Raw genomic sequence first — 24,377 nt, forward strand, 5'->3', positions numbered from 1 at the left:
AAGCCAGTGCTTGTCACAGCAGAAACCTGGAACTGCATCTGATACATGTTTTAAATGCATATATTAGGTCCAACACTGCAGCCCTTTGGCTTAACTTTTGATCTTGCTGTCTGAACTTTGATTTATTCACTAGAATCAGGGCTGCTTGGCTTGTAGATATTTCACTAGGGATGATACCAGGTGAACAACTGTGTGCAGAAAGGCCAGCATATGGGGAAGAGGCTTCAGAGCCAGCACTAGCAGCTGTACAGAAACAAAGGGCTGAGAGGGAAGGACTTGGTTTTGTTGTGTGAGAGTTCAAAATAGGAGGGGCAAAGTGAAAGACAAGATTTTGGATGCAAAATACAGGCCCTCATCCAGCACAGCCACAGACAGGCACCAAGCTTTGTCCTTGTGGGCTCACTGGAGTTGCTGGAACTAATTGGTGTAGAAAAAGCAAGCAAGCTTTGGAGGTTTTCAGGACTTGAGGCAATGAGTGTCCCCAAACTTCTTATGTCTCAAATCACTTTTCAGTCCCTCGTGCAGCCATTCTCTCCCACTTTCACTCCAAACTGCCCTTTTGGCTACAAGCTGCAGTGGGAAAGGATGAGGAGACTATTTAATGTACTGTATCATTGGGAACAAGAGGAGCTGGTGCTTTGTTCCTTGCCAGCCTCTCCTGAGTCAGGAGTTGATCATTAAAGGCTCATCAGCCAGGCTGGGGGAGCTTCAGGACCCTGGCTGATGCAGATAGCTCTTAACATTTAGCTGGTGGGGACAGTAAAACGATATTTATGTATATTGTCTTGAGAATCATGGAGCTAAATAAATGTGGCAGTTTCCATTTGACATTCCCAGCCTTGCTGCTGTCGCTCAGGCTTTTTCTCTTGGCCACAGAACATGAAATCACTGTCAGTTTGATAGTATATAGCAGTGTTCCTGAAGCACAAAGGTTAGGGGGGTGGGGGGCGCGTCAGGATTATTTACGTTTGCTATGCATGAAGTGGCACTCGGGGAGCGAGGCAGGCTGCCAAGGCTGAGAGGAATCGGGGCTGTCTGGTTGCTCTCTTGTATCTCTCCATGCTGGATTGTCAGGGTAGGATTTATAAAAATTGCTTCAAAACAGTATCATCTTTCCTCAAATGGACGTGCCCCCGTCTGGCGCAGCGATTGCCATTATTGCCGTTCTCGTGACAAAGCGTCTATCAATCTCCACTTTGTTTATAAACAAATCTGCCTGCCCTGCATAAGAAATAGATAGACTAAGGAAAAACACCATTACCAAAGGAATAAGTTAATTATATTTCAGGATCTCAGCGGGGAATGCTATCTCAGACTATTCAGTAAGATCTGACCAGTGGAGTTATAATTAAAAAATGTCCCCAGGGAGGAACTTGTAAATTATTTACTGTAAGGGGCTTTTCCAGGCTCTTTTAGTTTAATTACACACTCTGGAAGAGAAAGGCCTCAGAACTAAATTAACTAAGATGTTGAAATGGCTTTGTTAAAATCATGTTTACAGCTAAGCAAGTGGGTGACTGTGAGCAAGGTTCAAATATAGGACAAATCTTTGACAGCTGACATTACTCATGGTTTAAAAATCATACGGAAAGCACCAAAAAGTCTGTGCGTAGAAAATGCAGTAGTTTTGTCCAGTATTTCCACTGGCCTCAGAAGGTTTAGTATAAGCCCAGACCTGACAGTGCCTCATGGCCGTTTCCTTTGTGGGAAGGGAACTGACTTGTGTGGGCTTTTCTGTGGGGTACAGAGGGAACTGGGTGGACTTGATGATCTTACAGGTCTTTTCCAGCCTGAGCAATTCTGTGAGTTCGTGATTCTAAGCCCTAACAGCAGGAGATGAAAGATTAGAGGTGATGGAGAGGCAGAATATGAGGACGCTGGGACAGTCTGAATTTTCCATCACTCTCTCACCATCTAGGACATTTTAACTCAAACCAGCCTGGTTAATCCTTAGTGGAAGGTGGGCTGAGTGTGTCCCTTGGTGCTGAGGGACAGACAGATGTGACCTTTTCAAATGTGCGGGTGTAGACAGCTGGCATGGTCTCTGGTCACATGTGGAGAATGGAAGTCAAGAAAGCTCCCCCTTCATCTCCACCATTGACTCATTGCTTGGCCAAGAAGGAGGCATTATGTAATATCTGTTTGCTAAGGCATAAGACAGCCAGGAATGCTCTATCTGCCTGCCTGTTGATGCCAAATTCTATGTATGTAATGGCCTTTCAGCTGCAGCTGCCCTTGAATTTGTTTATTTCTGAAAAGCCCCACGTCTGCTGTGGCACCTTCACCACAGAGCAGCCAGCCAGGCCGGGCTGCTGGGGCCCACATACATTTATGGGCACTTCTCTTTACCCCGGGGTTCCTTTTTTATCAAATTTATTGCACTTACATGTCTTGCTTAGATGGAAGCTGCCCCAGAGTTAGGAATCTCTCCACCCCCTGCGTGTGTACAGTCTTCAGCAGTTGCCATGTGATTGTAGCTTGGGGGTACCATTATCACATCCTAAGCATTAAGTTCTCCACCTTCAGGCAAACTATCTGGAGATGAAAGCTGCTTTAGTCGTTCATCAGGCAGATGAGATCTCTGCTTTTATTTTGTTATACTGTAAATCTGCTACTTAGTTTTCTACTCTCTGTGCAAACTACTGAATCATAAAAATGCTTGTAGCAAATGCCAGCTTGTCTGTCACCAATATAATGCATTTTAAATGGCTTATCAGCTCCAAGAGAAGACTACAATACTTTGGAGATAATTTGGATATATAGTTAGGGAACAAAATATTTTGTCAGCTTTCGAATTATCTTGATCAGTAGATTTTATTTTGTATTTTACTATAGTGTATCCAGTAATACTTTAGGAGGAAAGAGAAGATATCCCTAAATTTCTGCAAATGTAGCCTTTTGATGGGGAAAACCACAGAAGAAGAGTGGAGTAGGACAGAATGTGAACCAAAGGGTTCTTCTTGAAAGGGCAGGACTGTAAGGTTTGAATATTCTGAGCAGAAGTACTGCCATTTAATTAGAGTGGTGAGTCCATATTAACCTTTATGGAAAAGTACTGTGGGCTGTAATAAAGGTGAATACTTTTCTATAGCCTTTTGTTATCACCTTGTCAAATTTAATAAAATATTACTAACAAAGAAGTTCTATTAGGATGGCTAAAAAAAAGTACTGGATAGGATGATTTCCTATTAAATAGTTTCGATTCACCATTTCCCTTACAGTTTATGAGTGTCCAAGTGGTGGAGCAGGTTATTGATCATTACCCCTTGAATTACAGGGACTTTATTCTGCTCCTTATCCCTGATTTCCAGCACAGAGTGCTGGGTACCTGCTGAATAACTCACTCACTATTAGAGACCAAGGCAAAATAGGCCTAATTAAGCACCTCAGCTTTTTCCTCATCCTCTGTCACTAAGTTTCTCCTCATATCCAATAAAGGATAGACACTCCCCTTTGCCCTCCTTTTATCTATAATTTATTTATAGAAACATTTTATAGCACCTTCCACAGCAATAGCCAGGTTAGGCTCTAGTTGGCCCCTGTAATTTTCTCCCTCTACAGCCTCACAACACCCTTGTAGTTCAGCCAGGCCAGTCTTCCCCACTGGCCCATCTTTAGGCACATGGAGATGGCTTGTTCTGCACCTTTAGGGTTTCTTTCTTGAAGGATATCCAGCCTTCCTGAACTCCTGTGCCCTTCAGGAACTGCCTCCCAAGGGACTCTGTCAGCCAGGCTCCTAAAAACAGGCCAAAGTCTAAAGCAGCCGTTCTGCTGACCCCCCTCCTTCCCCAAGAATTAGGAAAATAATTTTCTGATCACTTTTCCCAAGGAAGATTTGAACCATCCCATCCCCACTTCTGTAATTTCTGGGGTGGAAAAGCCTCTGGTCCCCTGGGAACACCACTTTTGGAACCTACCAGCCCTTTAATACAGGCAAAAGTGAAAAACATAGCAAGAAAAAACAGGTAAATGTAAGAGAAAGATGGACTGAAGTGGGAATTTGGGGAGGTTTAGATACAATCAAGTCATGCTGAAAAAAGGGAAAGAGATTAGCCTCTAAGGACTGGATTGCAATGACTCTGTGGGAGATGAAAGGGCTTAGCTCAGACTTCAGCAGTTTTGCAGCCACCCTCCTGGGGACACCTTGCAGGAGTCAGTGACCAAACTGCCCCTTTACAGCCCTGATAAATGCTCTGCAAAGGCTAAAAAAAGCAACCTCCACTTTACAAAGGCTGAAAAAGCAACTTTGCAGCTTGTTATCTGGGAGACCTTGCTTCCTTGGGACTTCTCCTGCCTGCACCGGTGGTACTTTGGCAGACCTCCTGTGCTGTAACACTGCTGGCCACGCTGTATGGGACACTCGTGCATGAACACTGCTGTTATCAGCAATTAAGAGCGCTGGGGAAGGCCTGGAGGTTGGCCATAAATCTGGAGGAAAGCAGCAGGGGCTGGGCTGCACATCATTAATAAAGATGTTGAGGAGGCACAGGCGCTGTGCTGCTGTGGATGTTGTTGCTCAGGGCTCCACCACAGCACAGCTGAGATTTGATACACACAGGGCTATCAGTCAAAGACTCCTTGCTGGATTAAAAACGATCCAGGTTACTGCTGGTAGAAGCTGTTCTTGGTGATGAAGTTCTTGTTTTACTTTTATTTAAAGGAAGAAAAAAGTCTATCTCTGTTTTTCAACATAACACAAATTCCTGACGGATTTCCCCAGCTTATTGAACAGTGTTGTGAACACTTTGTTTTGAATAATTTCCACCAAAATTAAAGTGAGGTTTAAAGCTCTGCGTGACACAGGTCTTGGCTTTGTAAACACAATCTCCAGCACAACAGGCCTCTGGCTGGGATTAGTCCCAGCACAATGCAGATTATTCAAGAACAAGAATAAAGAGGTAAGAGGAGGGGATTATAGTGCAATAGGCTTAAATCTGGTTTTGGGTAAGGGTGGGGAGCATCAGCAGGACCAGCCAGGCTATTTTCTCACCACTTGAATACTTCAAATCCAGACTGGGTGTATAATTTTCTGTCTTTGCTTCTGTCTCCCAGACAGGTATACAAGTTTTTGGAGCCAGAGTCCTTCTTCAACATTTATAGGACACTCTGTGGTGCATGGACAGAAGCCATAAGGGGCACAGCAGCTGTCGTGCTTGTTGTGGCACCCAGAAATGAAATGTTTCTCCCTGAGGACAGCAGGGAGAGGGCTGCAGCTGTCTGGGCATCATGGAGGAGGGGAAAGAGGAACAGAAAGGGTGAATGGCCAAGGAGGGGGAAAGGAGCAGCCCTTCACTGAGGGCTGTCACAGACTCACCTCCTGTCATTTGGGAAACTTTATACAGAGCCATAGGAGCACAAGTATTTGTGGATTTTTTTTTTTTTAACAGAATGTAAATTGGATTTTAAAGCAAGCATTTGTCTAAAATTAGAATCCATGGGCCTGAGATGCTGTGGAGTGTGACAGGAGAAGGCTCTAATTGCAAGCAACCCTCTTGATTATTGTTGTAACACAGAGATTGTTAACATGATGTTCTAAACATTAGATAAGTTGTTTAAATATTAAACTATCAAGTCCTTTTTCTGATCTTTAAGTCACCGCCTAAAGCAGGTGGGATGTGTGTGTAAAAAAAGAGGTTTGGGCTCTGCCCTCATCTGATGCTGTTGCTCCCTGTGAACATGGTGACTCCTGCCAGGAGGCTGCAAAATGGCATTTTCAGTCTTCTGCTTTCTTTGTGTGTGCATTTAACAGCTGATCCCACATGTTCTTCTTCAAGCTCTCACGTGGGCATGAAGGCTGCTGCCTCCTATGGTCCTCCCTCACCTTCTGGTACCCAGCACAACAGGCCCTGCCTGGAGAGTCAGGGCATTTGAATCAAGGGAGGGGGGGAAGTGTAGAGAAGGAGAGAGGCAATTTGCCAGATGGCATTTCTGTGGGTTTGGGAAGATGCCCAAGTGCCAGGTTATGTGCTTTCAAACTGCTGTCTTCAGGCACAGGAGGAGGAAGAGGAGGTGGCCACCATGAACAGCCTCCTGATGCAGGAGAGTTGAAAAGGTGCCCAAGTTCTACACTACTTTCCCATTTTCTTAGCCCATGGAACAGCACAGACATCCCTTTGGTGTTTAAAATACATTAAAGCACTTCCTAGAGAAGAAGAATTTGCCTGCAGCTGCTTCTTTTCAAGGTATCCACAATGCTGGTGCTCCATGAAGTGACCTCTGTTGGGTGTCACCTGAAAAATGGATCAAGAGCACTATAAGCACACTAAAATCTCATAATTTACCCTTCTGCCTTGTTGAATTTTATTTATTTTATTTCTCAAATAGCTGTTGTGCCATGCAAGAGGTGGTGTACAAAGAAGACCCAGTATAGAAGCTGTTTTGCAAGAGAATAATGCTGTTGGGAGACAAATACAAGCAGATTAATGATATGCATACAAAAAAACCCAAAAAACTAACTAATATTCAAAAACTTCTAATTCATTTTAGGTCTGATTTTGGGATGTGTGAGACACAGATCTACTTATCCTCACTCCATTATTCTGCATATTACTCTGACAGCAGGTAGTATTTGAGGCAACACTGAAAAACACTATTAAAGGCAATGAGCCCAGAGCATTTATTAAGGCAACTATTTGTTCAAGGAGGAGAGTTTTAACAGCTTTGGCTTCGTGATTTCCTTCCTGTGTAACACTTTGGAGCACAGGAAGGCAGATCTTGACTTCATGGGTTGCAGCTCTGTCTGCTGAAGAGCTTGAGAAGGATCAATGCAAAATGAATCCTAGCACAGCCTATCCCCAGGAGCACAGTAAAATTAATCCACCACTAGTTTCTCTTTGTCTGGAGCTGGAAAATACAAACAGAACGTGAAATTTGTGCTGATAATTACTTTGGCAGCTGTCACATGTGCATGGTGTAAAGGATCAGCATAGACACAGCTTCCAATATGATGATAGCCTGTGGTAATGGCTATGATTAAGAGGAAGCTAATTAGAATATTTTACATATTCAGTCCCCACAGTACACTGCTCTTTAAGTAAATCTGCATTTGGGAAGAGAGCCTTATTTTTGATGTACATGGCTTGTGTTCCCTGCAGACCCTCATTGATTTACACCATTTGTACCAGAGCATTTTCTTTGGTAGCTCACCAAATATTACAGCTTTCTTCCCCACAGCCACACAATTCAGAAAAGATTTGTCCTAGTTCTTCTTACAAACAAGCAGGTACAAATACATGAAGAAATACATACAACAGAGATTTTTAAGGTTACCTAAAAAATTTAGTCTAATGCTTCTTCTTCAGTGTTGCTTCAAACACTACCTACTGTCAGAATAATATGTGAGGAATAATGGAGTGAGGATAACTCGTTCTGTTTCTCACACACGTGTCCCAAAACCAGATCCAGAATGAGTGAGAAGCTTTTGAATAGTACTTTGATTTCTAAGTCACGTAAGTGTTTGCAATTTTATCCAGGATGGAGTTGCACATGCAAACAGACTGGTTTCAAACAGCATGAGCTTACTCAAATGCTTTTGTGTCAGAGGTATTAATCCACATATGGGTATTCAACTACTATCAGAACAAGCTGTGCCACTGCACTAGAATCAGATAAAAATATGCAAAGCAGGTAGCTTGAGGCTCATTTCTACTAAAATTCCTCTAGATGTTTGAAGAGACTTTGTAATGTCAGCATACTCCCACCTGAGCATATTCTTTATTGTGAGCATTGTAAAGTGTCCTTCCTGGATGCAAAAATGGGACCTGAATACATTTACTTCAAGGATGCAAACTTTTTTTTCCCTTCTAACCTAATTTCTTTCTTTCTCTCTTTCTTTCTTGCTCTCTTTCTCTGTCTCTCTTTCTTGAAATTATTGATTATAGAGTGAGAATTGGGAAAAATATATAAAAATCTGGATTATTCTCCTCTTATTTTTCCTGCTCATCTTTTATCCTTTCCTGTCTTTGTCATTGCTCCTCATAGTTATCATCCCTGCTATCCTTATCAGCATTATTAGTTTAGTTGGCATCCAATTCAAAAGCCCTCCATCCCATCACAGGTTTCTATTTTCAGATGCAGGAGAGAGGGTTTGGATAGAATCCCACCTTTTGGGGGTCCTTGGAGACACATGGGGGAGAAAAGGCAGATAAGAGCAGCAAGTCTATAAATCTCCACATCTATAAATCTTAAAATGGGTTACTGATGACAGTGACTCTTTAATGGAAAGAGTGACAGTCCATGTAGACGAAAGGCAGTGTAATTCATGGAGGCTATTAAATTTGAGAGGCCTTTTCATTCTCATTTGTCTTTCAGTGTTATGTGTTGATCACAGGGAGATTATTCTCTGGGGAGAGATGTGCCCTACTCACCAGGGCCTGAGGAGTGCCTGTGTTTGTCTGTCTGGCATTTGCTGTGGTGAGTAATACATTTGTCCCTCCTGCACCAGAGAAGAAAACCCACAGTGCTGGTAGGGGATGGAGAAAACACAACTGCCTGCCCTGCTTGTGATATTTGAGAGCTTCCTGGTGGCAGACACCGTGTTTTTAGGGTTAGAAGTATCCAGAAACCAAACACAGAGCAGCACAGGGGTCATGGGCAAGTTCTCCCCATCTTTTGATCAGCTGGGATGTGGCTGTACCCAGGAAACCCCTTCACATCACAGCACGACTGTCACAGGACAGAGGCCACCTTCTCTGGATGGGATGTGATGATGGGGCTGTTTTTTGGGAACAAGAATGAGATCGGAGAGGTCAAGCCATGATGGAAAAAGCAAAAAGCACCCAGCAAAAGCAGCTTGTGGTTTATAAATCCTGATGCATCAGAATCATCAGAATAAGGGTTTAGAACAGTAAGAAGGCACCAGGGGTATTTACATCTATAAGCACTCACTTTGCCAAGGTAGCATTCCTTCATTTTGGTCAGGGACTCCAGAGTGACCGTGCAAAATAAAGCCCAGCTGAGTTCAGTCAAGAAATGAGTCACATCTTTGACTTGGGACGGGTTGGGAGCAGGATGGTTTCACTCCAGGGTGCAGCTGGATTTACTGTAACACAGTAATTTCCTGCAGGTGATGGACTGTTCCTGTACCAGTCTGGGATGTGCTGTCCTTGCTGTTGGTGCAATTGCTCATTCCAGGACTGCGGCACTCCGGCACATCCAATTCCTCCCGGCGCGGGCGGGTGCCATCCCTTCAGGATCAATGGACTGAAGTCACACCCTGCACCTTCAGTTGCTAAAGAAAGAAAAATCACTGCTGCTCATGAGAGGACCACTGGTGCAGAAAGTCACTTAGCACCAGCAGCTGCTTTATGGCAGCAGAGATTCAGAGATGCCAGCGGAGGCTGAAGCGGATCTTGTGTTACACTGGAGTCCTGGGGACATGCTGGGGACAGGAAAAAACCCTGAGTAGAGGGTTGCTCCTTGTCTCTGTGTGGAAAATTCCCATTTGTTTCTGAAGGAAGGCATGTGTGTGTAGTTTATTTATGCACTTATTTACACAGCTAAAAAGATCAAGGACATTGCTGTCAAACTACAGAGGTCTGGATCCATACTCCCTCACTGCAGCCAGGGAGCTGACAGCAGCTTGTGTTCTAAATTACTTATTGGCTAATTAGCCATTTTCTATTAATTATTACCTTATTACTATTAGCTAATTAGCCCCTGGCTGGCCACTGCAGCAGCCCCATCACCTGCAGAGATGACAATGCTCTCACTGCCAGCTCTGTGTCCAGCCGGGTCAGGCTTGGCCTCCCAAATTTGCTGCCCTTTCCTGCAGTGGGAAGGTTGGGCTCAGCTCAAGCACTGGTGTGTGGCACCTTTGTCACAAGAGCCCGCTGGCATTTTGGCAGCCTTGCCATTGTGCTGGGGATGAGTCAGAGGAGCTGCTCCTGCTCGGGGCTGGGAGAGGCTGAGTTTCGGTGCTGAGTCACTGAAAGAGCAGAGCAGTGTGGGCAGCCTGGGGCTGCGGTTCCTATCCTCCTGCTTTATAAAGGACTTTTACTTATTTTTGCTCCTTTAAAAGGTCACTCATCCCTAAGCATCTCTGTAGACATTCCTCCAGCACATCAAGCCAAGGATGGGTTTGCTTGGTCCTCGTTGTGTAACATGAGGGTTTCACCATGGTGCATAATAACCCTCATCCACATTGTGTCTGCTTCCGACACAGCACTGACACAAAGGCAGATCCCACTTCTTCCAAATATTGTTGTTGTGATGTATTATTTATACCATGGAAAAATATGAAGGAGACAAAGTGGGAAAAGTTAGCTCATTCTTTCTAAAATCTGCAAACAGATGAAAGACAAAGAATATAGAATTTAAAACAAAAACAAACCCAAACCCTTAGCTAATTTTGGATCATGTTTCATCTTCACAAGAGCCACTCATTTTCTAGATAACTCTTTGTAAACCTTTATTCTTTTTGTTGCAAGTGTGGAATAATTTCACATTATACCAAGTTCAATGGAAGAAAAAAAAAAAGACTTGATGGTTTGAATTATTCCCCATCCCCCCATTCCACAAGAAAAACCCAGGTTTGAACTTCACTTTTTAATATGCAAGGACCCAGCCAAGGACACCCTTGCTAATCTTTCAAAATGCAGCATTTTGCTCCTTCAAAGTCTTAAAAGCTGCTTGGATTTTAACTGAACATGTAACCCTGTATTAAACTTCTTATAGCTAATGAGACAGAACTTGGTATGAGGACTAAAATACAGAAATTACAAATCAGTAGCCTAGAATGAGTACTCATCCTCTTTTAGTTTCATTAAATCCATTTTAAACAAACTTTACCATGTATCTTTCATGAGATTTTCATTACTTTCCCATCCATTGAGAACAAGATGGAACAATCAGCTTTATTTTTCATTTGTCTAATTTTTGCTTCACTGTGGGTTATTCAGGCATTTGAGTGTGATATTTCACTGCCAGACCAAGCTGGTGTTTTAATTTGTGGTGTCTCTTCTCCTCCTCCTGTTCTCTGCCTTTCTTCCAGTTGGAAGGACAAAATGTGCAACTTCAAAAAAAAAACAAAAAAAAAACCTATTAAAAATCTCTTTCAGTGGTGTTCTAAGCTGGAACAAATCGTGGAAATGCTAAAAGTGGCTTTTGTCAGCTTTGTTTTCCTCTAGACATTTGCATCCCTAGTCCATACAGATTTTTCCTAGCATGGGGTGATCTCCTGGATCACTTCTTCAGCAGAACTGCTGCTCTGGATGTCCCTTGGGTTACCATTTTTGCACAGTCTATAAGAAAGTTGAAGCTGTGTCTGTCCAGTGGTGTTTCACTGGCTAAATCCTTCTTACTGTGGGCAAAAAATGTGGCAGCAGTTACCAGGGCTTTGTCTCACATGAATAAAGTAGCAAGGTCTGATTTGGTAATGTCAGTGAAGTTTCTGACTTTGGCCTAACTCTGAATCTTTAATTTTGTTAATGCATACCTATGGATTCCCTCACAACAATGGCTCCTGTTATCTAGAAAACATTTGAAGAACAGTGAGGTGGATTGTACAGTTATTTGTGGGAGCTGCACTGTAACTCTGCTGGAAATAATGGCAATTCTGCAATTCCTCATGTCAGCAGAGTTGTGATATCCCTGATTGCTCTCCAATTAACTTGTGCCACTGCAGCAGCCCAGGAAGGCAGCAGGCAGGACACATTGTTAAGGGATCCAGGCATTTTGAAGGGGTTCCCTTATGGCCACCAGCCCCCAAAAGCTGGGCTGGATCAGCCCTGGCAGTGAGGACCTGTTTTTTGGAGCGAAGCTCTGCGCTCAGCTCTCGTTATTGATGGGGTCGTGTGTGAGGGAGGCTTACACGAAGGGAAGAGTAATGGCATAAAGAGAGGGAATGGCAAATTGGCTGGCTGAGAAATGACCTGTGTTCAGCCCTGCTGAGTGGAGTGCTGGCAGCTCAGGGCTGGCTGGAAGGGCAAAGGCACAGCAACACAGCTGTTAGGTGAAAATAGGGGGAAAGCCATTGTTAGTGAAAATAGAAATACTGATAGGGCTTAAAAAGAGCAGGTCAGGGGATGTAGGCTGTTCCCTCTGAGGTGGGGTTGGACGGAGGGTAATGATTTATTTCATGTTTAAGGACTTTTATTAATTATTGGGGAACAGATGCCTCTGATGGAAACACTAAGGGGCAAAACCAACCAGGCACATGGGGCTTGGGAGCAGCTCCTCATTTGAGCACTGTGGGAATTTACAAGTGATTGATCCCTTCATAGGGCACAGGTTTGGTTTAGACAAAGCATGGCAGGAAGGCCAGATTTGCTGTGGATGTTATTACCAGCAATAACTCCACTCCTGTCACCTCCCCTGGCAATAACCAACTGCTGGAGCAGAGCAGAGGAGAGTGACATGTGGCAGGGACAGCACGTTGAGTCTTGGGCCTGGGGGACAGAAATCAGGAGAGATAACTCCCAGCAGGAGCCTTGGTGGATTTCTAAAGCCATTTCTGGGTTCTTAGGTAGACAGAAATGGGGTCAGACGGGTGCAAGGAAAGCAGATGATGCTGTTTCTTAGAAAACAGATGTGTGTTCCTGATGTGTGCTCTTGTTTCTGTCCCAACAGCTGGATCTCATCCTCATTCCTCTCGCTCACTATTACTGCTCTGAGCTATTGCACATTGAGTATGAGGATTTTGATTCATTTTATGGCAAGTCTCACCCATCTGCATATGTTGGTGTTGGGCTGGCTTCTGTACAGAGCTCCAGTGCTGAATGTGGATGGAGAAATCTGGGACACCTCATGGATAACAAGGTGTGGGCTCCTCACTCCAATGAACAAGGAATAATTCAGTGCATTTTCAAGCTTGGCAGCTTGTTTCTTATAATTCCTTGAGAGGTGGTAATTAAATGTCATTGCATTAGAACCAATATGTCCCAAGCAGGGAACAAACTCATACTCATAATTATGTAGCCATCACATTAAACAAACAAGATGCTCATTAAAAATAGATGCAAAAGATTCAATTAGATCTAATGCTGTATTAAGGATTTGATGACATGCTGGCTTTATCTCCATTGGTTCTAGTCAATAATGAAGCAGCTTTTCAGAGTGACCCAAGAGGAATATGTTTCTTTTTTAGATACCCATTTTCTCTCTTAATCTTAAAACTACTATTAGGCACCTTTTCCTCTAAGAGGGAAGGGGGAAAAAAAAGAAAAGGAGCTTTATTGTTTTCTAGCATTCCATCTGGGTTTAGAGGCATGAAAGAATGAGGGAGCCCAATCTTTATTCTGTGTGCGACCTCTAATGTGATTCAGAGTAATGTAATAAGAAATCAAGTCTCTGTAAGGGAGATCATTGAACGTACAGAAAAGGATGATTATTGAATGTACAGAATTTCTTCAAAGCATTATCTGCCTCCCCTATATGAGCACCTCTCCTGTGTGCCTTAGCAGCAGAAGAGCTCTGTGATGGTCACTGTGATCTGTTCCTCCCGATGAATCCATTGCCTTTGGTCCATCCTCTCCACCCAGCTGGGCACTGGCTGCAGCTCCCACTGAGCTTTAGATCTTTCTCTCACAAGCTGGTTTTATTTAAACCCCTCTCTGTGGCCCTGCCCCTTGTGTTTTGGAAGCACGTTACAGTTTGCCAAGCCATCAGGACTGCGCTGTTCCATCGCTGCTTTCTTTTCTCTGAAAAATCTGCCCAGGGGACAGAGCTGTAAATTGTATCCCTGCTCCATCTTAATCCATCACTTGGACCAAGCAGCAGAATATTTGCAAAGATTGAAACAAAATCAGCTTTGCTTTTTCCTTGACTCTCTCGCCTAGCTTGCAATTCAGACACTGTCAACTTTTAATTATGTGTGGGCAGATTATCCAGTTGCAAATGAACCCTGTTACACTAAAAATAAAACACTTTTATTCCCCTCATTGACCTTTCCTACATCGCAGCTCCAGTTTTTGCTAAGATTAATATAGAAAATAAAACCTTTATTTCCACAGTCTGATTTACATCAGTTTTGTTCAAATGTGCTTCACTTTATTTGGGTTATTTCAGCTCCCTCCCCAAGTCTGGATAATCACAAGTTGACTGACTATAGTGAGGAAAGACGTATTAAAATTTATAGTTATCAAATAGCCTGATGCAATGTCTGCTGTAGATGGCAAAGTAGATTGGAATGATTGGGCATTTGTCTCTGAAACAGAGGGTGGTTTTGATGTATGTGCATAATTTGTAAGAGAATTTGCTTCTCCATAGCAGTGCTGTGGTTGATGCAGCATAATTAAGAATTTCTTCACCAATCTGAAAAGTGCCCTTTGGTTTTGAATGTGGTTTGATTTCACAGAGAAATCACTTTCTGGGCATGATGTATTTAGAACTCCAAGATCCTACTACCTCTAGGGTAATTGCTATGATGGAAATTTAAGAGATGTGTGCTTGAGAGTGATATTGTTATTACAACCAATTTCTTTACTCCACCTTGTAAATCAGCATATTCCAGCAAAGAGCACAAGCCTTAAAAGTTGTAGATTGACGTGTCCATGTTAATCTATAAGGAATAGGAATAAAGGAATATACTGGATAGGTTTTTCAGTTCAACTTCATCTCTTTCAACTGTGTCCAGTCTAAAGATAGCTGTGAAATCTCTCTTGCATTCCAAGTGAGGTACAATGTGGGAAATAACTCTGCAGTGCTGCTAGTGCAGAACAGGAGATGGTGGTGGGGTGGTGAGATGGCTTCTCCAGCTGGTGTTTGCTGTGTTTTCCTGTTCTCAGGGAGATACAGGCTCCTTCAGAGTGTAACAGTTGCTGATTTGGTCTGTAAAACAGATAAACTTGTGTTTTCTGGTAGAAAACTGCAAACTGGAAAAAAACCCAGACTGTCGGTCTCTGCTGAAACATGAAAACGTTTTTTTTTTTCCACTTTTGCTGACATACTTTTCCCTAGTCAGCTCATTTTCCTTTTAAAGTATTTTTCCCCTTCTTTGGCTTTTTTTTCCCCAAAGAGGAAACAATAACAACACCTTGGGTGCCATTTCACTGTCATCTCCAAGTTCCATTTCCACTCTTCCAAAGAAGGAGTTGACATGAAAGGAGTGGAAGAAGTCTATGGGAGCCTTTCTCCTGATAAGAGCAAAATTGTGGCCATCCTGGGCCACTGTTGGCATTTCCCTTCGCACCACTCTGTGAAAGCTCTTGACCAGAGGAAAAGGATATGCAAAAGGTGAGGTTTTCTTTACACTTGTAGAGCCTTTTAGCCCCCAACAACTGAATTAATTTCATCCAAAAAACAAGAGCCCCGAAGGATCCCACCCTCTTGTGCATGGGATTGGTTAATTTGTATTCTGCTGCTGGTTCTGAAAGATAACAAATACAGGAAGAGAACATCAATCCTGATTTCTTTTCTTTCTTTATCTCCCCTCCTCTGTTGTGCTACGACTGCTAATAACATTCTGGTTTAGTGGTGGATGTAATAAGATATGGATGCTGGATATTGTTTTTTTATACCTGTTGCTCCTATAAGAATGTGGATGGCAGACTTCCCTCCTCCTCGCCTGCTTCTCTCTGAATTGAATTCATTTACCTCAAAATTACAGAGCTGTAGTCACAAATCCATCAGGGCAGAGAGATACTTAGAAGAAAGATGTAGTCCACTCGCCCCTCCTATGTGCCCTTACATTGTTATCAATCCCTCAACACTCTCTTGGTTTTTTTTTTTCTGAAAAAGAGGGACAAATGCTCCATTTTTTCACTTAAATTTCAGATGATTTGCTAAAGTCATTTTGTGTAACCAACTTTAATTATTGATAAAGGTGAGACCTTCTGTACTTGTAATAAATTTCTATATTCATAAAAAGCCGGGGATTCATAACAGCCAGATCTAAATTATTTATCAGTCAGAAGGAAAGCTGGATCCACAGTACAGGACATTTCTAAGGATCTCAGCTGACCAGAGGGGTCACCAGTTTCGGGTATGACCTTGCTCCTTCTGCTCCCTAGACATTTCCTAACAGAGGAAAGTGGTGGGCATTATTCTGGCATTGATAAGAACTTGAAATTTATGCATTTACTGGGAAAAATGCATGGAGACGTGATGTGAAAGTTGGGAACTGGATGTCTGTCCTTCATCCATGAAATGCAAAGAGTGAAGGTGATCATCAGAGCCCCTCAGGGCTGGTGGTGCAGGGCAGCACCTTCTGCTGCTGCTCACTCTGCCCAAACCCCCAGACTTCGCTGGCTCTGAGCCACCTGAGCTCAGGTGAGGTCACCTGTCCATGCTGCACCTCGGCGTGGTGGGTGTCGAAAGGCACCCAGGGGTGCTGCATTTGGGCTTCAAAAGAGGGTTTGGAGAGGCAGTGGGTGCAGATTCACCCCTACAGTCACCAAACTGGTGTCCCCATTGGGCCAGCCTCCACCCCAGTCTCACACAAACAGATCCCTGATAACATTTCACCACCCTACATGTTTTTCACCCATTGTGTGCACTACCCCATAGTTCATCTTCCTTCACAGCAGTGATATAACCTGGAGTTACAGCCCAGAGTCTTTGCCCATGCAGAACCTGTTTTTTTTCATTCTATTGATGAAATAAAAAAAAAAAAATTCCACCTATGCCTAGGAAAACAGAACTGAGAAAAAAAACAGGACAAAAAGCAGACAGAAGAAGAAAAAATTTCCACTTACCAAAGCTGTTAGGTGAACCTCATCACACATTCATAACTCTGTCTTCTGCCAGAAGCAGGGCTTCAGGAAAAACATCTCCACAGCAGACAGCAGCACGGGTGAACTAGTGCAGAGAATCAAGGGCAGGAAGTTTCCCTAAGATTTGTATTTTTATAAGTAACTGACACTTTCCAGTTTATTTGCACGATGAAGGAAGTGAGCAGGAAAAAAGAATCCCAGCTCCTTCCATTATGAAATACTTATTGTGGCAGAATGCTGCATGCCTTGTGTCAAAGGATCCATAGTATTGATTTCTTGAAATGAAAAATAAGTTTAAGGTGGAGTGCTTGGGAAAAAAAAAAATCAATAAAATTTCAAGTGACTGAATAGAACTATCAATTGCAATGACAGCAATCAAAAAACCTTGTCCAGTTGCATAACATTTTGGTGTCTGGACCTTTATTTTCATTAAATTTGTCATTGACAGAATGCTGACCTTACCTTACCAACCTGTCTGAAATTAGATTAAAATTAGTGTGTCTGAAAATGCTTGATTTCATTCCTCATAATGCATGTAAGCAGAAACTGGAAAATATGGAGCACAAGCGTAAATGTCTGCAATGCCAATTGGGATGCAACAACCCAGTCAACTCAAAAGAATATTTGAAAATATCTCCTGAGATTTAAGAAGGAGCCTCAGCCCCCAGCAGCTCTCATTGAAACCATCTCCCAGGGTGTTAGCAGGAGGGCCAGAACATGAGAACCTGTCTCTTCCAATACCCCTCCTTTTTTTTTTTTTTGGTTACTTTTCCCTTTAATTTCCACAACACTCACTGAATAATCAGTTCATGTGGGACCAAGGGCTTCCAATCTCTGGAGGGTTTCTCCCTGTTCTTAGACTCAGGATGAGCGACTTGCCCATCATCTGAGCTGTGCCCATCACCACCATCATCATCATCATCACCACTATCACCACCATCACCATCATTACCACCATCACCATCATCACCACTATCACCACCATCACCATCATTACCACCATCACCATCATCACCATCATCACCACCATCATCATCATCACCACTATCACCACCATCACCATCATTACCACCATCACCATCATCACCATCACCACCATCATCACCATCACCATCATCGCCATCATCGCCATCATCACTATCATCACCATCACCACCATCACCACCATCACCACCATCACCACCACCATCATCACCATCACCATCATCGCCATCATCACCATCACCACCATCACCACCACCACCACCATCACCACCACCACAGGGCTCCCCAGCAGCTATCCAGGACTCGAGGCTGTGCCATCTCTGGGCACTCTGCTCTAAGGGTTGTCATGTTTGTGCCCCAGTTAACTTGTTAAAATTCATTTCTCATTGCTATAAACGCCCCTATCTCGCTATAAATCATGTAAACAGCATCATCCCTTTCCAGAGGGGATGTCCCCCTCTTGATGCACCTCTAACCCTTGTGTGACTGAGGCAGTGGCTTTGCTGGTGCCTGGGGAAGAGCCAAGGCCAGCAGGGATGGGTGGGTCTTCTCCCTGCTGGTGGCTTCAGGCTGCTCTCTCCTTCGTGCTCTCCCTGCTTAGTTCAGGGCTGCTTTTCCTGCTTCTCCTGCTCTGTTCAGTGAAACAAGGCTGTGGCCCAGGAGCTCCCAGGGGAGATGGATGGACAGAGGTTTCCATTTATGGCAGTGCCAATGAAGACTGGCAGTGCTTGGGCTCTGGGTTGGGTACTATTCAGGTTTCCCTTTATTTTGGGCTGTACTTGTTGTCTTGGATAGCCCTCAGTAATTTTTGCAGCAAGTTTCCCATTCTGTTCAGTCTCAGTGAAGGAAAAGTATCAGGGAAATGTCCTTGTCTATAGAAAATCTTTTAATTAAAACATGTGGCAGGTCCCCACAGCCACAGGAGTGACCACAGCTCACTCTTCACCACACTTGGCTGCCATGTGGCAATTCCTGGTCGCCTCCTTGTTGCTCCACCAGAGAGAGCAGGGACAGAGGCAGCCTGTACTGCTTTATTCTCAAAACCTTCACCCTCTCTATTTTCTGTCTTCTTTCTTCAGATTCCTACTTTTTTTCTCCCTGTGATTTTGGAGGTTCTTCTGTTAAAGCTTCCCAAAGCATTCCTGGAGCCACCTAATCCTCTACAGCCCCAGAGCACCAGGCTCACGGGTGCTGCTGACCTTTCCTGCTGGGAATGACTCTCCCAGTGGACATAAGAAGCTCAGACCTCCCAGCATGTGTTCCTCTCCTACTTAGGGCTAGAAAAAAACCTCCTCAGGATTAGACAAGAGAGCCTGTCCTTGCATTTCTTGGCCAAGAGCTGTTCTTTGTGTCTCTCTGAAGTCCATCTTGCAGCTGCTGGGTAACAGAAGGTGCCATCTATACAAACCTTCCAGGATAAAGCACCCTGAGTCACAGGATCCATGTCTGGCTGAGCACCATGCCAGGGATAGAAAAGGGGTAAAAAGCCTACATTTTCCAAACCTCTATTTTTTTTTTTTATTTGTGGCTCTAGGCTGGATTCTGGTTTAACTGCACAAATGGTTTCAATGCAAAGTACTTGCTTTTCCTTTCTATTATTTCAAGACCATTCTTCAAAGGCACAACCACAAGGAGTTGCCCCTCAGTGTCTGTGGCAGAGCTTCTGATTTGGAACACACCAGACACTCTTCTCTTGGTTGTCATCAAAGGTATCATGTCCTCCAGCATCTAGAGGTTAAACGGTTCTCTGATGTTCTCTGTTCTCTTAAATTCTCTCTGATGGAGAATTCTTGTCTTCTTCGGTTCCAAATGATGACACTGAATTTGTACCATTTTCCTGGAAATGTTTCTTTGTACTTAAAGAAAAATAAAATCAAGACTAAATAAGAAGCTGGTTGGCAAGTGATTGTTTCTTTCCTAAAGCCCTTTGAACTTTTCAGACCTCAAGTGTTTGATTTACTTTGCTGTTCAGGTGTCATCTCAGGCTGATTATTTGCAAGACTCATTCTCTCATCCCAGGTCATTCAGTTTTGCACTTGATCTTCAGGAGCACCTTGGCTTCAGCTATTTCCTTGGGAATACACAGGCTTACATTCACCTGCAGGGAGAGCAACCTGCACTAAAACTACTGGAGTTGATTTACAGGAAAAGGGCCAATTTTTTCCTTTATCACTTCTACTGTTGCAGAGAGATGAATTCTCCGTGGCATAATAGCAGAACAAAAATAGATTGCTTCTGTAATACTCTATACAACAGCCTGGAATACATCAGCCTTTTCCCTCAACAGTTCTTTGACAAATGAAACTTTATCTAACCATGTTCACCACATTATTCTCCTTCTCCTTTTTGTTCCATTTTTCCAGATTCCTGCAAGTGCCAAAATGGTGATTGTGCAGTGACACAGCTGCTGTGGTGCTGCTCAGAGATAGGCAGAGGGACTCAGTGACATTGTGAGCACTGAATTTCATGCTGGATGGACAGAGGTTTCCATTTATGACAGTGCCAATGAAGACTGGCAGTGCTTGGGCTCTGGGTCGGGTACTGGTCAGGTTTCCTTTTATTTTGGGCTGTAGTTTTTGTCTTGAATAGACCTCAGTAATTTTTGCAGCAAGTTTCCCATTCTGTTCAGTCTCAGTGCAGGAAAAGTATCAGAGAAATGCCCTTGTCTATAGAAAACCTTTTAATTAAAACAACTGCTTGGCTCTGTGTTATTGAAAGCAAACAACTCTGAGGGGAGCATTTGTTTTATCTGTATGTGGAGAAGAGGCTATAAATGTTCACAATCTGGCTAAAAATAGATGCCAAAGTGAACTCCCTATTTTCAGGTCTAAAAAAGCCTAAAATCTTTGTTATAAAATTATGCTATTTGTCAAACACATTCAGACTCCGGGGAAAAGCCATTTCTTTTAATTTGAGTGAAATGTTCCATTGAAATTGAGGACTTTATGGTTTCATCCTCCCCCAGCACCCCAGCCCAGTGTCTCTGCAGAAGAGGGTATTAAATGAGATTAGCAGGAAGCCAGTTCCTCCATAAATTAGGATTTTATACCAAGTATGTGTGCTTTGGCCACTTTTTCTTTAATTTGACTTATTCCAATCCCCATTACTTTAGCAAGTCCTTATGGATGCTTTCAGGGCTGCAGGCTGCAAACCCAGCCAGCCCCAGGAGAAAATGGATCTGTTCCTGTCCCACCTCCTTTCTGCTACTGCCCAAGGACTTTTGCTATCAAATTCCAAGGAATGACCCATGATTGCGACATTATATCCACGTATTTGGAGAGCCTGGGTTTAGGGACTGCTGTGCAGTGTGACAGGCACTGCACTCCAGGCACTCCCGGTGCTGCCTGGGGCCAGCACAGACCCAAGCAATGCAAACAAAATGTTCTAGCAGGAAAATGGGTATTTTCTGATGGGTGAGGCTGACAGTTGGGTGATGCAGTGAATCTCAGCAGATTTCAAGAGATTTCACATAGATGGAACAGACAAAACTTCTTCAGAGCCATTTCATGCAAACTTTCTTCTTGGGGGTAACAGCTGAGAGGTACTGCAGGGCTGTGTGCCCTGAGCAGTGTTAGGGTATTCCCTGCATCCCTTCTTTGTCATCCCTGGGAGTGCTGAAAACACATTCTCAGATATTTCATGAGCAAACCACAGCACCCCAGCTGCATTCCCAGAGAAGAGTGACAGCCCAACTCTGCCCTGTGCCACACCAGGGTCCCCCCTGGGTTCCCATCCTCGTGGTGGCATACGGGGTTTGTCCCAGCTGGGTGTGCAAAGGTGGGGAGCTGCTGCTTACATCCAAGACTGACAAGCTCCAAATAAAGCAAATGGTGGGGCTTGGCCTCACTGTAGGGCACTCCTGCCTCCAGCACGTCCTCGTCCTCGGGCAGGGGCCTGGCTGGGTGCTTTGGGTGAGGTCTGCCAGAGTTTGGGTGAGGGCTGCAGATGGCAGGCACAGTTTGTGAGCTCACTTTGCTGCCCTGGGGCCTGCTGGGCAGGATTGATTGCACGGCTCAGGAAGAGGCATTAACAGATGTTATTGATGTGGGACTGGCATTATCCACAGCACATGCTGTCCGTGGAGAGAAAAAACCACAGATGGCATGATTTTTTTAAAACCCCTATGCCAAAATCTTTTAAAACAAAACTTGCCATTTCTGCTTGAATTTATCTTCCTTTCCTGCTATTGATTTTTGCTCTTTGCCATCACTGATGGGAGGAACGGGGGTGAACCGGGAGCGGGCACTGCCACGCCAGCACGTGGATGAAGGAAATCATCTTCAGCAGCCCTGTGTTTGGTGGGGGGTTCTTGTTTTGTTTGGGGTTGGGTTTTTGTTTTTGCTCTACTCTTACTGCTCTATTTAACATTGAAATAACAGGGCTGTTAGACTGGCTAGCAAGTCCCCAGATGCCCATAAGGAGAACTTGGTGCTGTATTTATGTGACGGCTGTACCATAAAAATGGATCAGGAAATGCTTCAAACTGAGAGTTTGGCTTGAGCAGAGTGACCTGACATGAGCTGGAGCTGAGGAAGGATTTCAGAAGCTGCTGAAATAATTGCAGCTGTACCTGTACCAGAAGTATGCAGTTTTGATGAGAGCTTCCATATTTCAGTCCTCAGCTACCTGGACAACAACATCTGGAATAGGGACCAAAAGTCCAAATCTCTCCCCCTTTTTCTTCTTAATGAGCAAACCTTCAGGATTGAAAAATAGGACAACCCAAGAAATGCATATGCCTGGGAACAGCAGCATTAAATGCAGACCATAAAGATTATGTATGTTTTCAGCACTATTACATTTGCAAGAACAGACTTCTGCTTGCATCATACTCACACGAAGGTTTGTGTCGAACAGCAGATAATGGAAATCATCCAGGTTCCGATTACTTTGGTGGCAGCCTGCCTTGAATACAGCATTCAGTTCTGGGCCACCTCATTACTAGGAGAATACCAAATTGCAGACAATTCAAAGAGCAGCTAAAATGATTTTGGGGTTGAAAAGACTGATTTATGAGAAAAGATGATGAGCTAAATATATATACCTTCACTGAGTAATGACTTGTGTTACAGTTACTGTGTTCAGGCAGACAGAAAAGAGTTATTTTGTGTGTACAAAAATGTGATGCTAAGGAGAGCACGATAAAAATGACAGAAGGCAAAGTCTGAGGTAAGAAACAGTACAAAATCTCTGTGAAATAATCTTCTAAAAGGGATGGGAAAATCTCCCATGTCATTATTGACATTTTAAAAAATACAGAGAAAAATAGAGATGATACAGTTATTAATCCAATTTATCCAATAGCTTTTTTATAAATCTCTAACACCAAAATAAATAAAAAACAAAAAAGGGATTGCTTTCTCATATCCTCAGTATTCCTTAAAAATACAAATTGATACTTTCTTGTCAAAGTATGATGGAGAAGAAATTTGTTCAGACTGTAACTCCCTGTGGGAGATCTGGGTTTTGTAACCTTGGCAGTTCTCAGCACGCAACAAATACTACCTCACACAGGGGAAAACATTTCTAACCTAATTCCCCTGTGGGGTTTGGGGTTTTTTTTGTGATTATTGCACACTGCAGGACCCAGAGTGTCTGTTCCTGGGATCACAGCCCTGCCAGGAGTGCAGAGCTGCCACCCACCATCCTCTTCCCACCTGGGCTCACAGGCTCTCCCAGGGGAAGAGCCACAATGAAAAACAAGTCCTGCCTCCAGCCTGCTCTTCTGACATTGCCCAACTCCTCCCCGTGTTTGCCAGCAGTGCAGGACTGCTCACCTGGCCCCAGGGTGCAGGGGCATTCCAGCAGGATGGACACTGATAACTGCATGATGTTGACAAAAGGGACAAAATCCTTTTATCTGCTGTCCACACAGAATGTTCAAAACTGAGGAGAAAACACATGGAGGGTGGGATGAAGTATTTTAACCATTTTCCATACAGAAATGCTATGGTTTGAGAAAAAGTACTTTGGTCTAGCCCATCCAAATTCATTATTATCACTAACCCTGGAGGAGCTGCACAAAAGACTGCTGTTGATGCTGTATCCAGCTGAGAGTTTCATGAAGGAAATCTGCACTTTTAAAATCAGCTAATCATCAGAATAGCTAAGGAAGGAGTTCTTTCCTCTGGATCACAATGGTGCCAGCACTTTGCACAGCAAAGGCTGTAAAAGAAAAAGCATGCAACATTAAGTGACATAAGTGAATGTGTCATTAAAGAACCAAAGAGCTAATTTTTTTTCTAAATATGTCATTTAAAAAAATAAAGACGCCTCATTTAAACTGATCGAAAAACTGTTAAACCAATTTAACACTTTGCTGTTCACTCCTGAAAGATGTTGAGAGCTTATCTTCTCCTACCACTGTTCAAGACCAATCAGAATATATTAATGCATCTCTTTTCCATTGCAATAAACCAGTAAAATGAATGTAGAGATTTCTGTGAACTCTGTTTACCAAAGATCTATTCCTTTTCTTGCCCTAAGTGAATATTGTGGCTAAGAGTCTGGAAGGGAGGAAGGTTCAGAGAAGCACTGGGTTGCACAGGCTCATATTCATGGAAATGAACTACATAAAATCTCAATGGGAAAACAATGATAGCTGAAAACAAGCTTTAAAATGACTCAGGCTGTCCCAAGTAGGGAAGTTTTCCAAAATCTAACCATCATCGGGCTAGGGAAAAATTCTCTCTCCCTCCTCCCCAAAATTAACTCTATTTGCCAAAGGGGAAAGTAGCAGCCCAA

The 24,377-nt window shown here is 43.5% G+C and overlaps 1 protein-coding gene across 3 annotated transcripts in view; it reads left to right on the plus strand.

Moving 5' to 3' along the window:
• The window catches only part of MTHFS (methenyltetrahydrofolate synthetase), a 116,118-nt gene that overhangs the window by 24,811 nt on the left and 66,930 nt on the right, over positions 1–24,377 (plus strand). The window contains exon 3 of one of the 3 annotated variants that reach the window (XM_041718400.2): positions 5,053–5,591. The exons of the other annotated variants lie outside the window; for them this stretch is intronic. Coding sequence (XP_041574334.1) covers positions 5,053–5,132 — 80 coding nt within the window. The 3' untranslated portion in view covers positions 5,133–5,591. Of the gene's footprint in view, positions 1–5,052; positions 5,592–24,377 lie in introns of those variants that run through there. 3 annotated transcript variants of the gene reach the window in all.

This window comes from Taeniopygia guttata, chromosome 10, assembly GCF_048771995.1.
Source record: "Taeniopygia guttata chromosome 10, bTaeGut7.mat, whole genome shotgun sequence".
In the NCBI taxonomy this organism is placed as follows: Eukaryota; Metazoa; Chordata; class Aves; order Passeriformes; family Estrildidae; genus Taeniopygia; species Taeniopygia guttata.